Source organism: Natrix helvetica (assembly GCF_964273705.1).
Source record: "Natrix helvetica genome assembly, chromosome: 1".
Classification (NCBI taxonomy): domain Eukaryota; kingdom Metazoa; phylum Chordata; class Lepidosauria; order Squamata; family Natricidae; genus Natrix; species Natrix helvetica.
The window spans coordinates 56,307,522-56,325,420 of record NC_138548.1 but is presented as its reverse complement, the minus strand read 5'-3'; the positions used below and the strand labels follow the sequence as shown (position 1 = coordinate 56,325,420).

At 40.3% G+C, this 17,899-nt stretch overlaps 1 protein-coding gene across 2 annotated transcripts; it reads left to right on the top strand.

The window, feature by feature from the left end:
• Positions 1 to 4,165: 4,165 nt before the first annotated feature.
• Positions 4,166 to 17,406, top strand: JDP2 (Jun dimerization protein 2). 2 transcript variants are annotated; one of them, XM_081945955.1, is made up of 4 exons: positions 4,166 to 4,599; positions 13,564 to 13,787; positions 15,743 to 15,847; positions 16,078 to 17,406. In XM_081945955.1, the coding sequence occupies exons 2-4, from the start codon at positions 13,587 to 13,589 to the stop codon at positions 16,261 to 16,263; spliced, it is 492 nt and encodes a 163-aa protein (XP_081802081.1). In that variant the 5' UTR covers positions 4,166 to 4,599; positions 13,564 to 13,586; the 3' UTR covers positions 16,264 to 17,406. The 2 variants fall into 2 exon arrangements, with proteins under 2 accessions (XP_081802081.1, XP_081802080.1); XM_081945954.1 differs by lacking the exon at positions 4,166 to 4,599 and having other exon boundaries at positions 13,400 to 13,787.
• The last annotated feature ends 493 nt before the right edge of the window (positions 17,407 to 17,899 follow it).

Below are 17,899 nucleotides of genomic sequence, written 5' to 3'. Positions count from 1 at the left end.
GAAAAGAAAAAATGTTGAAAACTCTGGTTTATTGCTGTGAGTCTAAGGGTAATGGTGGATATAAATCTAATAAGTCATTACGTAAGCAAGCAAGCCTCTGAGCAACAAGAAAGGCTTCTCTCTAAGAACCTGGAAGATTTGTTAGTAGTAGGTTTGGTAGCTTGAAGTGATACAAGGAAGCTTTGTGGTTTTTCATTTATGCTTTATATTTGTTTGTGTATGTATATCCCCCTCACCCCAGCCAGATTGGTTGCTAAAAGTCCAATCTTCTTCCACCACTATTTAGAAATGATGAATTGGGAATTGTCTTTTTTTAATGAGGGAGAAGATTTTTTTTTTAAAAAAAATACTTTCTCCATTATTACTCTCAGCCATTCAAAAAGATCAGTAGATCTTAACTTTTTTTGTGGGCAAATTTAATTTTAATTTAATTTAATTAGCACTTCTAGACCGCCCCCTCTCCCAAAAGGGACTCGGGGCGGTGTAGCTCTTACTTTCACCAACAGAGATTATACATGAATAGAGGCTGGCTCTCATATTCCTAACATTTTAGCGGAAAAGTAGGCTGCTCTTATACACTACAGACACTACATTATTCCCAGTTTTGACCCACATGCTTCTCAAATTTATATGGCTGCCCATCTCATAAAAAGTGACTCTGGATGGCATACAATAATTTATTAAAACAATAAATATATTACAATTGTCGTTATTAAAATATAAAAAACCACCAGGCACAAGAGAGAGAACATTAACTACAGTAATAGAGCCACCTCAAGATCTCACCAGGCCTGATGACATAGCCAGGTCTTGAGGTACTTCCGGAATATTAACTGGCGATGGAGCTAACCTCACTCGGAAGTGGGAGAGTTTTCCATAAGGTTGGCACCATGGCAGAGAAGACCCGCCTATTGAGATCCCCTCAACAGATGGGACCCACAGTCCTCTCTGCTGGATCTGATGGGATGGGCAGATATAATCATGGAGAGCCTGGTTTCAGAAGAAATTTGAACAGAATCTAAAGCTATATGTTTTAGGCGATTATGCAACACATGGTAAAGAATGTTTAATAAAGATAAATGTTCTAGTTGGTTTAGGTCAGAGATATTAAATACATGTCACAGTGGCGTCATGTGATGTATCGGGACTGTTTCTCCTTTCACTAAACCAGGTGTGGCCAGCGCAGGCTGGGAGTTTGACAGCCCTGGTCTAGGTCCTAAGAGTAAGGAAGTAATCACCGCTTTCAGAGAAGGAACAGCTATCAATAATTTCAAATCAGTGAGTTGGAGCTACTTGTAGTATGCAAAATAACTATGGGAAAATTAATCTGAGGCAGATCAAATTAAATGGCACCATAAATCAAATTTTACCTTCTGATTACCAGTATTTATGATTGAGAATTTTGGGTGGCATTGTCTCATATAAACAAACATACTGTATAAGAAATAAAATGTGACATCCTAACGGTTTTTTAGATATATGATAACCATTTGTGAATGAAGTAGAGCTAATCATGTGATGCTATTGGTAATTCGCATTTGACTTCTTGTCAACATTTTTCCACTAGCAAGTGGAAATCTCCCCTGATTAGCAGCTGACATTGCCTAGATTTGTCATAAGCATGCTTGGATTCCAGGCTTTTAAAACACCAATGGCCACTTAGAAATCTGTGCCTACAATTACAATTTGTAGAAACACATGTTGATAACTGCAGTAGAATAGGCAAAGAGTAGAAGAATGGTTACAGTGTTCTACCAGCTGAAAGCTATGGCCTGATCAGAAATATAATTATTGTTCCAGAGAAACCAAGTGAAAAGTACAAAGTTTAAGGAAGTACTCATTCATATAATCACATGATTTAGTCATAAGCTTGAACTTTTCTCTGCAACAAATTAATTGTGTGTATAAAGTATACCAATATAGGCTAGAGGTCTTAATTACTTATGATATCCTCAAAAATGTTTCTTCAAATATAACTTATTATTTCCATTGAAGTTCTTCTATAAAGTACCTATTTTTAATATATTCAGTATAATATTGCAATTAATTCCAATCCTTACTATTTTTTGTCCAAACAAAATATAGTTAATAATCAACAAAAAACCCCATCATTTGGGAATATTTTATGGAATATTCCCATGCATCTATTGGAACTCCTAGCTATCATTATCCTGGAAATCTAACTAAGCTAGAGTATTTGTATTGTAATTTTGAAAAGTTGATGGTGGGGAGATGTAATATTGATAGCATGCAGGTAGAGTTGAAGTGAACTCCTATTCCTTTGGTGTAAAGAAAGCAGCTCTGTGTAACTTAATCACATGCTTAATTAAAATATATATGATTTTTTTTTGCACTGAAGCTTATGTGCCTGTTTGAGGGATCACATAGTTTTATAAGTCATATTCCTCATTCTGTATCCTTCTTACATTTCTAAGGCCAGGTGGCAGCAAGCTTAGCTTTTCAAGATTATCCAGGTAGCAGCAGCAGCCAGCTGTTGATTCTTGGTTAGAAGACCAGGAATTCCCAAGATTGTAAACTATACTGGGAAATAAAAAAACCAAACCAAAACAACAACTGGAAAGAGAGCAATGTGAATCACTTCCATATTGTGTCTCTTGTAAAAACAATTTCAGATCACATACCCTAGGAAGGTAGAATATTTATGCCAATATGTAGAATTTACAAATGAGTGCAATATCTCCCAATTTATTTTGAAAGTGGGTCCAGCAGTAAGATCAATCTTACAAAAAGACAGATTTCCTATATATATTCTTTCCATGCATTTAATTTTATTTTTTAAATTCTGACTTTTCTGCAGTGTACATTTTATCTTTTTTTGCCTACTTAAACCTATAAACCAATGCATGAAAAGGTACAGTAAAGAGTTAAGAAAAGCAAAGTAAATTGGAGGGGAAAATGCACCTTGGACAATCCACAATGGTCCAATGTTTTGAAATCCAGCTCTGATGAAGACCAATTGCCATAACCAACGGAAAAGAGATCATTGGTATACCAGTCTGAAACATCTGGAGGAAATTCAGTTGCATGTAGCTATAACATCTGTTCATGAATAGATCCCACAAAACTCAGACCTATTTCTGGTCTCCCCCCCTCCAAGATGAATGCATTGATACATGATCAAACAACCAAATAGGAATTTCATACTTGATTCCACCCCTTTTCTCTGAAATATCTCTGGAGCATGAGTAACTTGAATGCTGCAGAAGTGGAGGAGGATCTATTTCCTTAGTGTCTCATTGCATTGCCATCTTAGGCATGGATATGTTCTCATTAGGTGGGAAGATAGAATAAAAGGAGTTCTATTTAGCAAGTGGGACTATGCTAACTAGAGATGGCATGTATACTTGACTTTAGTGTGTAGATAATAGTCATCGAAGCAGCAAATTACCTTCTAACAGAAAATGCCATACAAATATAAATTGAATTTCAGAATTAAGATGCAGGATGAACATTGAATAGAATAACAGAGTTGGAAGGGACCTTGGAGGTCTTGGAGGTCTTCTAGTCAACTTGGAGGTCTTCTAGTCAACAATTTCCTGCTCAAGCAGGAAATCCTATACCTTTTCAGACAAATGGTTGTCCAATCTCTTCTTAAAAAACTTCCAGTGTTGGAGAATTCACGACACTGGAAGTTGTTCCACTGGCTACTAGCCAGTAATTTTTTTTAGGAGCACAGGAATGCAATCAGATCTCCTCAGCTAGTTATGACTAAGTTGGGGTACTTTCTCACCCACCCACCAAAAATCCTCTTCTCATGGTCAGCTGTTAGCCCACCCTACACCTTTTCGAATCAAGTGAACTTTTGAATCAAAAGTGGCCCTGAGCCAGATGCTCTTTCGGCTTCGCTGGCTGAATGGCCCGCATTAAGCAAAAGCAACTATTTTTATCATCCGGAAAAACCGCCCAGCCCAGTTCGCAGCTTTCCTTCCGAAAGAGAAGGTGCCGAGCGAGGTTATATTGCCCGCTTGGAAGTCACGCCCTTTGACCTGGAAGCCTTCCCTGTTACAGCGATGTGAAAGCTGGCGTCCTGCACTTGCTCGGGCTCCTGCCTCCATTCCGACTGGACTTGAGCCTTTGGGGGGGGGGAGCAGCGGGGAAGCTGAGAGTGGGCGAGAGGGGCGCCTGGCGGGAACGGGCGGGAGAGCCACCCTGCTCTGCCCGCGAAAAGTCCCGCCTCCCCCCACGCCGGCTGCGATCTCCTCCCCTGCGGTCCCCTCTTCTCCTCCCACCTTGACGTCTGGAACTGGCAGCCCGGCCGGTTCCGCATTCCCGACCCCTCCCCGCAGCGCAGGGGCTGCTATATAATAGGGGCTGATGCAACCCACCCAGCCGTCCGGCACAGCCTGCGAGAGGGGCGAAGCGGCTGGCGGCGAAGGCGGGGCTGCTGCGACCCAGGCGTGCCCGCGGCCGCAGGAGGGATCGGTCCCGGGACCAGGCTGAGCTCGGCACGGCGGGCCTGGAGGGAGAAGGCGAGAGTCGCTCCCGGAGCTGGGCGGCGGCGGCGGCGCTGGAGGACCTGAGCGTGCGACCCGGCTCCCGCTGCAGCCGGGCCCCGGGGGCGCCTTTTCCGTCCCTTCGGTGGGTACAGAAAGGGATTGCGCGCGGCGGAAGGGCGGGTTGGTGCTGCGGGAGCTCCGCGCGTGCTTTCTTCCTGGTCCGCCTGCGATCGTGGGATCTGACTTTCGGCTTCCCTGCTCGGGGCCTGTGCTTTTCCCCAGGAGCGACGTTGGTGGAGCCTCAGCCGCCCTGGGGGCTGCTAGCCCTGGGCCGTTGGCGCATTCCCAGGGTCGAAGCTGCCGCGCCCCCCGCGCCCCCCATTAGCTGCTGCTTAGGACTCTTTCACTGCCTTGCAGAGTGTCTTAAATACCGTAGTGGCTTTCCCCCCACCCCCACCCCCAGTGCAAAATTCCGGTACATTTTTATAGTGAGCGGGAAACTATAAAATGTTCTGATACTTAGTAATGGGAAAGAAAGCTCCGTTGCTATTTATTTATTTTGGATGAATCGATGCGGAACGTAAATTTCATTGTCGGGTATCGGGATATCCTGAAAGCTTTCTCCCTGGTTTCTTGTAGGCACTATTCAGTATTCTAACTTTCCAAACAGCCGGAGGAATCCGGGCTGGAAAAAGGAGGAATCTGGGCTGGAAAAAGATTGAATTAAATTTCCTTTCCTAATCTTGTAAATTGCATCAAGGCAGGATTCTTGCCATTGGCAACAAAGCACTGATATTGGTAGTTAGATTAAACTGTAAGTAGAAGGAAGAGGATGCCTGTGCAACATACCTCAGGTCAGAGGTGACCCTTTAATGCAGGTATACTGGCCAGCTATCATGTTTAGGAATGCTGCAAATTACTAACCAGGCAGTGATGTAACATTCGGAGGAAAATAATTTTATTCCAGTTTAATTTTGTATTTTCTTTTACAAACATTTTATTTAGAACATTTTCATTTCACTTTTCATTGATAAACAGTTTCACAAAGGGACATTTTTTTCTTCATCCTACTGGAAGATTCTTTTTGTGTCCTGCATCATAATTGGACATTTTATTTCACTGTTTGCTTTTCTTCCTTTTCCTGCATGTCCTATCATTTAGCTACTGTAATCTTTTCCTTCTTTAGCCACCTATTTGGCTCTTCTTCCATTCATCCTCAATTTTTCAAGAGTGAAGGAAAACAGGACAGCAAGACCTCCGTCTTCTATTTGATATTAGGGAAGAAATTTGTGATAAAGGTGGACTTTACAGTGTGGTGAGCTGGCTTTTCCAGGTAGAAGAATGACAAGAAGGCTTTTGTGTCCCCAAAGAGATAAGAGCTACAGAGTGCTCCCAATAGATTACAAATAACAGAGCTGCCGTTTACTTATGTGTTATATAGAATTGCTGTAAGAATTATGGCTTCTGTGCTAACTTCCCCGTTCCCTTTCTTGTGATTTTCTTATTAATAATGTTCCTGCTTCAGCCATAGGTTTTCTTCCACTAATCCAGAGGATATATTTCCCCATCCATTCATGTGTCTCTAGGGCTTTTATGAATGAGTTTTCTGCTTCAGGACAGGACCAGCCCCACTGGTTTAGTTTCCATACTATAATGGGGTTAAAGTTGTGGATGCAGAAGTGCTAGTTAAACTGGGCTAGGCCATGCCTGGAGGACCTAGGAAAAGTGATTTGAAGCTTGCAAGTTCCATGGCTTTGGTTTAGACGTGTCTGTTAGTTAGCCACACCTTTTCTGGCATGTAAGTTTTATTTTGCTGATTGAAAACGAGAGCATGAAGGCCTGAAGAAAGCATCTTTTGTGGGACCATATTTACAGTGTGCTGCATTCTTTGCATATCTTTTGCCTATTGCTATAAATTTGAGTGTTTTCTTGAAAAACATTGTGACTTTCTGGAAAACTGATGAGTTTTTTGTTATTGTTGTTCTGTATTTTCTTTTTTTACACCGAACAGTTTTGCTGCGTATGCTTTTGCACTGTAGGCTACAGATCCCACAAATGCACGGAATGCTGTCTTAATCCCCTTGAAAAGCATCCTGTTACTAACTCGGATTGAGAGCTTTCTTTCTTTCTTTCTTTCTTTCTTTCTTTCTTTCTTTCTTTCTTTCTTTCTTTCTTTCTTTCTTTCTTTCTTTCTTTCTGTTTAGACTGGCAAAGAGAGTAATAGCATAATGGTGCTTTTTGCCAGTCTGCTTGTTGGGTTGCACAATGCGATTGTGCAGGCTAGTAATCTTTTTGACTAAAGCTTGAGCAGAGCTCACATCCACCTGATCTGTTTTGTTCTGGAAGGTGGATGCTTCGTGCCTGCCATTTCACAAAAGATCTTCCACCTCTCTGAAACCTGCAAAGGAAACTAAGCAGCAGAAAGAATCCTAAGTTCACTTTAGCATCAAGCATGAAATGGAGTGAAAGCTGGTTTTCTGCATTTCCCTCTAGAAGGCCCTTTTCTTTCTTCCCCAGTCCCTGCCCTTAATTATTTGGGAGTAGATTGCAGATGAAATTGAGAGGGGAAAAAAACAGCAAGCAAGAGCCACATTATGTTTCTTTTTCTTTTAATGAAGGCCCTGCGGAGGTGTACTTGAAAACACAGGGTCTCCTATGCCCTCAAGGTGGGTGAGAACACTCGCTTGGCTGGTTCCAGGGCCATATGCAACTGATGGTGGCCAATGAAATGGGGCCTGGCTCGTTCTGTTGCTTGTCTTGGCAGCTTGCTCCATGGCTTGTATTACCAGCCCTGGAACGCAAGGACTGCCAAACTCACTGGCTGTATGTGTATATGCGTGTGTGTGTGTTCGCGCACGCACATGTGTTGGGGCTTGGAGAGCTGAGCAGAGACAAATACTTCACTGAGTCAGGCTAGGAATTTTTCAGCTTATTTCTTGACGCTTGCATGGAAGCAATCTGCAGGCCCTTGCCAGAGTTCTCCACTGGGAATTGGCAAACTTGTGGGGGCGTTCGGGAGACCAGTTGTTAGGATGTCAAATTCTTTGTGCAGTTCCTAACAGTTTAAAATGCCCATTTGTGTGGGTGGGTCAGCGGGACATAGGACTTGCAGTCAAAATCCATCTTCCTTGCAAGGAGCAGCAGATAGCTGTCTTGAGATTATATGCTTGTTCTGGAGGATTGAAGAGACAAATGAGGCTGTTTGCTCTGTAACCTCTGGCCATTATGGAGTAAACGCCATGGGAATATTGCATCTCTGTCCCAAATTCCAGGGACTTTCTCATTGAAATATGATCTTTATTTCTATAGTTATTGTTTTAGAAACAATAGATCAATACCAAAGAGATTCTTTTGTTGTTGCAGAAGTGAAAGAAGGAGCAGCATTATAACTGGGGTTAAAATATGGTGATCTGCCTAATAAGAGGCTTTGAAGAAGCATTTTCAATGCCTCAGTTTGTGTTAGACTATAGCTTCTGTCACTCTCAACCACCGAGGGCCTAGGCCAATAGTAGAACTGGCTATAGATTGTGGGGACTCCAGCCAAGTGCTTCTGGTGGGGCATCTTGAGAGGATTATGATCCATATTCTTTCATTGCTGCTATTACTGGTGAAGTCGATAAACAAGGGGATGGAAGACTTACAGAAGAAGGGCTTCAAAGGCATTGGACCCCTTTCTTGAATGCATACTTTGGAAGATGCCTCTGTTTCTAGCTATGTTCCAGCAGTAAATAATATAGTAGCTTTTGCATCAGCAGGAAGATTGCAGTGGAACCTGAGGCCTACCCATTTACAATAGCTAGCTAGATAAATAGATAGATAGATAGATGATAGATAGATGATAGATAGATGATAGATAGATAGATAGATAGATAGATAGATAGATGATAGATTAGATAGATAATGTATGTATGTATGTAGATAAATAGACATACATACATACAAAATATATATTGAAATGAATATCAAGTTTGTTTTACACAACATGCTAACATGCAAAAAATGCAAACCACCATGTCTTTGGTTTTATGAAGGCCTATGTAGAGACAGGAATATGTTCTTATGGCTCTCTTGCATATAAAAATAATTTAATTGGGTCACACTTCCCCAATTTAGCTAGGCCGAACTACATATCTCATCATCGCCAATTAGCACAATCGGAATGCAGCAGATTGAACTAGACCTAGGTTAACGTAGTGAAACGTAAAATCTAGAATCTTAAGCACTGTCCTAATAACAATGCCAGCTTTGGGATTTGAATATGAAAAAATCATATCAGAAAAAAAATCACTTGTTTAATATCCAAATGAGGAAAAAAATCTACCCCATAGGAGTTTTCCTTGAATTTCAGAATAAATTCCATACTCCAACGTGTAGTCCTCAATGGAACTGCATCTACATGGAGGGAAGTATGCCGTGGAGTACCCCAAGGCTCTGTTTTAGGCCCAGTACTCTTCAACATCTTCGTCAATGATTTGGATGAGGGAATAAATGGGGAACTCATCAAATTTGCAGATGACACCAAGCTGGCAGGAATAGCCAACACTCCAGAAGATAGGCTTAAGATACAGAAGGATCTTGACAAATTTGAACATTGGGCACTATCTAATAAAATGAAATTCAATGATGAAAAGAGTAAGGTTCTACATTTAGGCAACAAAAACAGAATGCACAGGTACAGTATAGATGATACCTTGCTCAGTAGTAGTAACTGTGAAAGGGATCTTGGAGTCCTAGTGGACAACCATTTAAATATGAGCCAGCAGTGTGCAGCAGCTGCCAAAAAAGCCAACACAGTTCTAGGCTGCATAAATAGAGGGATAGAATCAAGATCACGTGAAGTGTTAATACCACTTTATAATGCCTTGGTAAGGCCACACTTGGAATACTGCATTCAGTTCTGGTCGCCACGATGTAAAAAAGATGTGTAGACTCTAGAAAGAGTGCAGAGAAGAGCAACAAAGATGATTAGGGGACTGGAGACTAAAACATGAAGAACGGTTGCAGGAACTGGGTATGTTTAGCTTAAGAGAAAGAAGGACTAGGGGAGACATGATAGCAGTGTTCCAATATCTCGGGTTGCCACAAAGAAGAAGGAGTCAAACTATTCTCCAAGGCACCTGAGGGTAGAACAAGAAGCAATGGGTGGAAACTAATCAAGGAGAGAAGCAACTTAGAACTGAGGAGAAATTTCCTGACAGTTAGAACAATTAATCAGTGGAACAGCTTGCCTCCAGAAGTTGTAAATGCCCCAATACTGGAAGTCTTTAAGAAGATGTTGGATAGCTATTTATCTGAAACGGTATAGGGTTTCCTGCCTAGGCAGGGGGTTGGACTAGAAGACCTCCAAGGTCCCTTCCAACTCTACTATTGTATTGTATTGTACTCTACTTCCAGTCAGTTTTGAATATTTGCATAGCTGTGTTTTTAAAAAAGGTAACACAAATTAGAAAAAAAGTTGCTTTCAAATGCCTTTTCATTGAAACACATATGGGCCAAACTAGACATAATAAATGTAGATTAAAACATTATTCTCCAAAGTATCTGAAGGTAGAACAAGAAGCAATGAATGGAAACTAATCAGGAAGAGACCCAACCTAGAACTAAGGAGAAATTTCCTGACAGAACAATTAATCAATAGAACTACTTGCTCCCAGAAGTTGTGGGTGCTTCAATACCGGAGGCTTTCAAAAAGTCTGGACAAACATTTGTTTGAAATGATAGAGATGCTTCAGCAGGGATATGGACTAGAAGACCTCCAAGGTCCCTTCCTATTCTGATATCATAATTGAAGCCTCAGCCAAATCATGACAAAGCTAATAGGAAATGTCTTAGGAAGAGAAAATAAAAGGTAGGTTACTGTACTAAACCAGTTTTCAAATGTTTTTTTTATATCACGTTTCTTAGTCTCCACAACTCTGGAAAATATTTTAAAAGTTTGTTTACAAAAGAACATCAAGAGTAGAAGAAAGTGCAGTGATTAATGTGATTCAAATGTATGCCAGCTCCTTTATGTCACTTCGGCAGTAGGAGCAATTTTCTACCTAGGCAAATTATTTCTGGTTTGGCAGGTTTAATCGCTTCACTTTGAGAACCTCAATAAAAAGCAAGGGACACATAAAATGATATGGAAGATGATCTTTGTGGTGCGCAACTTTAAGTCTAAGTAACTGTATTAGAAAAGCTGAAGCTTTCGGCTGCCTCTTGTGACCTGACATGCTCCATCTGCGTTGGACTGTAACTTGATTTATACCCCTATCCATGTGACTTTAGGCAAGCAGTGATAGGAGGTGCATTTAACATATCTAGAAGGCATTGAATTGGAAAAGATAGATTTAGATTAATGTTAATAACTGATTTGTTTTAAAATAAGGCATTTTGGCTTCCTTTAGTTGTTCCATTTATAAATTACAGTTGCAATGGCCTCTTGTGGTTGAGAATGCTGAATGGGGTTAAGAGCTGCTCTGGAGGAGCCCTAAATGGTCTGTCCCTGCTCTAAGGTGAAAGGGGTTAGGGAAGGAGAGTTGATCATGATAAAATACAGTATACGCTTTGCATTGAAATGTACCTTTATCAAATGTTAGTACAGGTGGTCCTTGACTTACGACCACAACTGAGCCCAAAATTTCTATTGTAAAAGTGAGACATTTGTTAAGTGAGTTTTGTCCCATTTTATGACCTTTCTTGCCACAGTTGTTAAGTGAAACACTGCAGTTGATAAGTTACTAACCCAGTTGTTAAGTGAATCTGGCTTCCCTGTTGACTTTGCTTGTTAGACGGTTGCAAAAAGCAATCGCATGATCCTGGGACCCTGCAATGGTCATAAATATGAACTTGTTGCCAAGCATCTGAATTTTGATCAAGTGATTGTGGGGATCCTGCAAAGGTTGTAATTTTGAAAAATGGTCATAAGTCACTTTTTTTCAGTGCCGTTGTAACTTTGAATGGTCACTAAATGAACTGTTGTAAGTCAAGGACTACCTGTATCTCCCCTTAGACAAGTGATATGAAAGAGCTATGTCAAATGCTACAGAGCTGCTGCCAGTGTACATCCTGGTCTAGTGGAAAAGTAGTGAAAGAACTGATGTTACATAATGGTTGAGGTGTTGGGTGAGCAGGGAGGAGACCCAGGTTCTAAACTACTTTCAGCCATGGAAGTTCACTGGATGATCTTTGTTGAATCACTTAATATCTTAATCAACTCCTCTAGAATTGTGGAAGGCAGGGAAAATATGCCTCACTAGAATAAAAATGTATACTAAATGAAAATACCTAATACTATGTCATCTCTGGCATAATATAAGACAGCTGTGTATTATCAGGAATATTGTGCATATTTATTTTAGGTACAATGTATATTTGAATTCATACTTAATACTACCCATAATTCTTTCTGTCTAGCTCAGCATATTGCATAAATGCATCTGTTAAGGTTTCTAATCCAAGTTAGTTATAGTTTAGTTACTAAATAATGGTTTAGAGCAGTGGTAGTCAACCTGGTCCCACTTGTGGGCATTCCAGCTTTCATGGTGGGCGGTAGGGGTTTGCTGTAACTCTGCTTTATAAATTTTATAAAGTAAAGTTACTTCCCTACTTTATAAATCACCATTACTGTGAAACCGATGGGCGGTTAGAAAATTTTACTACTAACAGAGATACAAAAGTGGACGGTAGGTATAAAAAGGTTTGACTACCCCTGGTTTAGAAGATGTGTGAAGCCAATGTGTTCTTGACTTTCCAAAGGCCAAATGTTCTTTTCCCTAGATAAATATTCAAGGGTATTAATGTAACAATACATACTCTCTTTCTCAACTGTCATTCAAGCTTATAGCATCAGTGTCAAGTTTAATCACATGAATTCTGAAAAAGCAAAGCTTTCTGCCTAGCAGTGATTCATTATTTTAATTTTATTTAGTTTATTTAACACCACTGTTTATGATTATACCCTTCAGTCAAATGAGCATTTATAACTACCTGTCAATCAAATGATTTCCAAAGGTTACCAAATTTGTGGCAAACAATAAAACCTGCATATACATACCTTGCTTCTTGCACATATACAAGGCAGTGCCAGTGCCCCACCCACCTCCTTTCATATTTATCATTTTAGGAACAGCAGTTGAGTGAAAGTTCTGGCAGGATGTGTTATAAGTTTGACAGGATGGGCAGAAACAAGCTCTGTAGCTTTCATCATTGTGCTGAACAGTATCAACAGATAAACTCAAGGTGGTCCTCTTTATGAAGGTTCTTTTCCCCTGACTTTAAAACTACTGGCTGCTACTACTAGCACAACCCAAACCAAATATGGGAAAGCATTTTAAATAGTAGTACTTTCCAAAGGAACATTTTAGTAGACAGTACTAAAGTTGATCAATGCTTTTGAGGTTTCACCTGGAGGGACTACATAATTCCTAATCCTAAATAATCTGTGCAATTTGTTAACTTCCTTTTGTAATTCTGCCTTCCTCCTTGAGTTTCTAAATACATTGAACAGGCTCCTTGATGCATTAGCTAATCATTGCTTCTTGTTTGTTGAAGCATTAATTCACAAAGTTGGTTGGTTCCTCTCAGTATAGCAATTATTAATTCCTCCTCTTTTTTCTTGTGACCAACCTCCTTTCAACTTAGCACATGCTTATAGACACATAAAAAAGGTACAATGTTCAGTTATCTAGCTTTGCTTAATGTTTTCCCTCCAACAGCCTTTTACTTTTGCATTTTATTTTCTTGGTTTAACTGCTTGAAAGCAGATTGGTTATGATCTGTGATGGGATTTCTTAATAAGAATAAATATTCATAAAGGTATTTGTGCAATGTCCTAGACAACAAACTTTTTAACTACAGGGCAGGAAAGTCTGCTTTAAACTTACTTTATGTTATTTTATTTATCAATTTTCATAGCCGTGTATGAGGGAGGGGGGGGAGGGAGAGAGAGAGAGAGAGAAAGAAAGAGAGAGAGACAGAAAGACAAAGAGATATAGAAAGAAAGGCAGGGGGAAGTTTCACAGAAAATAGCCAATTATAATGCTTCTTCATAACACTCTTTGTGGATTCTCCCTGCTTAGCTTCCTACGGCAAACGATGGTTAACTTCTCCTTCTTTTGTGTAGGGTGTGGAATTGTGTATCTTGCTATGATGCCAGGGCAGATTCCAGACCCATCCTTGACAGCTGGCGCTCTGCCTGGCCTTGGCCCTTTGGCAGGGTTACCTGGTACTACCTTGACAGCAGAGGAATTGAAGTATGCCGACATTCGCAGCATTGGGGCCATGATCTCACCACTACATTTCCTGGAGGTGAAACTGGGCAAGAGGCCTCAGCCAATGAAAAGTGAGGTAGGTTCTAATAAAAAAATTGGGTTGAAGTGCCAGCCGTATTTGTCCATCAGGGTTCAAAAACAGTAAAGAATCGTCCCTTTTGTTCATAAACCTGCAGGCTTTCTCTGCTTATGCGCATGCATGCTTTGAAAATTATTTGGAGAGCTGATTTGGGTGAGCTCTGTACCTTTTCTCCTGCTCTTTAAAGCAGCCCAATTATTTCCAGTCTTCCACACGAGCCTGAAGAAATGTACCACTGCTATAAGTGGCCTATTCCTTAAAGGTAATGAGCTTGCATGGATTTTTGGTTTTTATTAGGAGTTTTTTTAGATTTCTAAATTAGGCAACATTGAAAATTTGAAAATAAAGGTAGTTGTTAGTATTTAGTCTAGTGTTATGCAGTTCATAATTTCAAAATAACTATCCAAAAAAGAGGAACAGTGGTTCTGTGGAACAGTGTCATCCCTTAGATCCATACAGCCATCATTCTTCTAGCCTTTAACAAGGCACTGAAGACTTGGGTTTTCCATGACACTAGACCAGAACATTAGCGGAGCCTCTTTTCAGGATGTACATGTATATGTATATGCATCACACGTGTGTGTGTGTGTGTGTGTGTGTGTGTGTGTGTGTGAGAGAGAGAGAGAGAGAGAGAGAGCACCTTCAATATGATGGGTTTTTAATTTGTTTTAATTGTTAGTTGTTGCTTTTAACTGGATGCTGGCTACTTAGAATTACACGTCAAGTGGGCAGTCATTTAAATTGAATGAATGAACCATCCTACATATAAGTACTTACTGTATTAAGGAACTGACTCCTTGATTAGTTGGTATAAAGCTCACACAAAGCAGCCTGGAGAGTCTTTTTTTTTCCCCTCATGCCACCAACGATTATAATGAAAAAAAAGTAAAGTTGATCCTCCTTTCTAGAACTCTGAAATAGGTTATATTGATATAGTTGTACCTTTTTTTATATTTGTAAAACTACATTTACTTCATTAACTTCAGAAAAGCTGACGTGTATGCTTGTCTGTAAAAAGAGAACATGTGGTTTTAAAATAATGTTGACATTTGAGAAAGCTGTGATCTTCTCCATACCTCTAAAGTATTTACTTGGAAATAACCATAGTGTGACTTGCTTCTACATAAACAAGTCTGATTGATTTGGGCAGAAAGGTCCAATAATGTAGTAGATCAGAGACGTAAGGTTATCGTAGAAGGAAGTGAATATTCAGTGGTAAATGCTGGAATATATAGTAATGAAAATTTGAAGGAAGAGCAAATGGCAACAATGGAGAGTCTGGTCCTATGAAGTGTTGAATACAGGATACAACGAAAGCAAAGGTTTCATGCTATGCCGTGGGGAGTAACTTGCTGGTCACTACACTATGTGCACGGAGTTCAAGATGGGGTTGTACCATCTGAATAGGGTTGATTTCAGCATTGCATACCAGGGTCATTTTAACAGGAGTGATGTAGATATTGGCTGAAGGTCACCCAAATAATCTAAATCTTTACAATGAGATTCCCAGGAGAAGAATTTTAGATGGCTTCTTGGCTGAAGCTTTATTCAGTAGTGATATAAAATGTCACCCAGGACTCATTGATGATAAATGGTCCACGGGCATAATGATATGCTGCCCTGAATCTCCTTGTGCTTATGCATGGGCAGGGAGAAGAATATTTTGAAGGTGCTAATTGCCTGATGAATAATTAGTGGCATACATTACCCCTCTCCCTCTTAAGAGGTAGGCATCTATTCCACATCAGTATCATCAGGCTTGTTAAAAATCCCACAGACAAAAAAGCAGAATATAGATTTGAGTATTTCAATCCGTGTCTCTATGGCAGTTTAAGGATTAAATGTTTTGTGGAGGAAAGCGTCATGCGCTGAGGGGGTGAGATGTAGTTAGCATCATGTGATTCCTTGTCTTTGTTCAGTTGTCTTATTGCACTTGCGTTTTTCTCTTTTAGCTAGATGAGGAAGAGGAAAGGAGGAAAAGACGCAGAGAGAAGAACAAAGTAGCAGCTGCTCGATGTCGGAACAAGAAGAAGGAGAGAACTGAATTCCTGCAGCGGGTGAGTGTCACCCCTTGTTCCTTTTACTATTATAAAGATAGATAAAACATCTGAAGAAAATCCTCTGGTTTCCTGGAAGCGCCTGTGTTATTCTCCATGGGTGCTTCACAATGCAGAGAAGTGCTCTCTGTCTGTTTTGCTTTGGATGTTGGATGAGGCAGTGGCTTTTTTTCCACAGTGTAATTGAGAAACCAAAAACTTCATCTCCACATTTCTCTGATTTTGCATAGGAATCTGAGCGCCTGGAACTCATGAATGCTGAGCTGAAGGCACAGATAGAAGAGCTAAAGCAGGAGAGGCAGCAGCTGATTTTGATGCTGAATCGCCACCGTCCTACCTGCATTGTTCGGACAGATAGTGTGAAAACACCAGAGAATGAAGCCAATCCATTGCTGGAACAGCTTGAGAAGAAATGAAATAAAACACATGGTGGGCAAGGCGTTGCACAAACAGGGTCTCTGAGAGTCTCTCATCTAATTACTGTATGACAAACTGTGCACTGTCAAGATTAGTGCAGTCAGGACTAAGGAGCTTCCTTAAGGATGGCACATTCCAGATAAAGGAAGAGAAGAAGGATCAATGGAACACTGAAGTGGGAAGCTTCCTTTGCCACTAAGAGGTCAATTTGAGTGGATGTGGTGGCCATTGTGAAGGCTTTCCTGGTTGTCCTTGCAGTACTTCAACTTGTGGAAAATCTTTAAGCAGCCCATTACAGGCCTGCATTCCAAGCCTGGACACTGGGAGGTTAGCATCATGGTTCTTGCTACTCCTCTTCTCACAGCGAATGGTTGAGAGTTAGTAGGGATTAAGTGGAAGCCATCAACAGGCAAAACTGGGCAGACAATAGTTCTTGTATCCTCCCCATTTAGGACCTGCTATGTGCTGTCTCTCTTTCTTTCTTTCTTTCTTTCTTTCTTTCTTTCTTTCTTTCTTTCTTTCTTTCTTTCTTTCTTTCCTTTCTTTCTTTCTTTCTTTCTTTCTTTCTTTCTTTCTTTCTTTCTTTCTTTCTCTCTCTTTCTCTCTGTGTCTGTCTCTCTCTCTCTGTGTCTGTCTGTCTGTCTCTCTCTCTCTGTCTCTCTCTCTTTCTCTCTCTCTCCGTGTCTCTCTCTCAGAACTAAACCAGAAACCAAGAATGACAAACACTTGACACAAGTCCTGCCTCATTGCTGGGCCTGTCTGTGGCACTGTGGCGCAGGCGCCCCCACAAGCATACCCTCAGTATAATGTTTACAGCCCAGCTGTCCAGAGGCCATGCTTTTAAAATGCACATTTTTACAGTTTTTAAATATTTTTTTATAAAAGTTTTATACAGCCTCTATACGGATTTATATAATCACTTGATGTGATCCAATAGAAATGTATGTTATTATGGTCTTTGTTACAAATATATATGCCACAGTTATCTCCATTGTGTTATTTGTTTGGTGGTGTCCAGTCCTTTCCCTCGGCATGCTGGGAAAAGGGTCCTGTGCCTTTAGTCTGGCTCCACTGCCATGTCCATCCATGTACGTCCTTCATAATATTCAGTCCTGTATCAGTAAATGTTAACTTTTACTTACCCTCCTATCTCCTGTGCTTCATTCTGCGTTCTGAGGCGCTGATTGTATTATGTTTTTGACCTGCTTTTTTCAGAACTATTGAAAAAATGTTTCAAAATACTTTAGCAGCCCAAATTCAAGCCACTACATCTTTAATTTCACCAGTCTCATCACTGACACCTTGTGTGTTTGTGTCTAAATCTTACATGATTACATGTCAGGATGTTTAAAATATATGTCAGAATTTAATTTGAAAATTATATTTAATTTGGTGACCGTCTTGAAATAATTGGCTGTTGGAGATATCTCAACTTGGGTTAAAATTTGGGTTCAAGATAACCATTTGACACAGAATTGCATGCAAATGTTTAGGCACTCTGGTCAAATTGCATGTTTCAGTGAATTCTTAAGTGAACAGAAGGATTTAAACAGAGTATCTTTTTGAAAATTTGAGCGTATATGTCCTATTGAGTAATAGATTCAGAATATGGAAGCAGTAAATATGGCTGAGGCA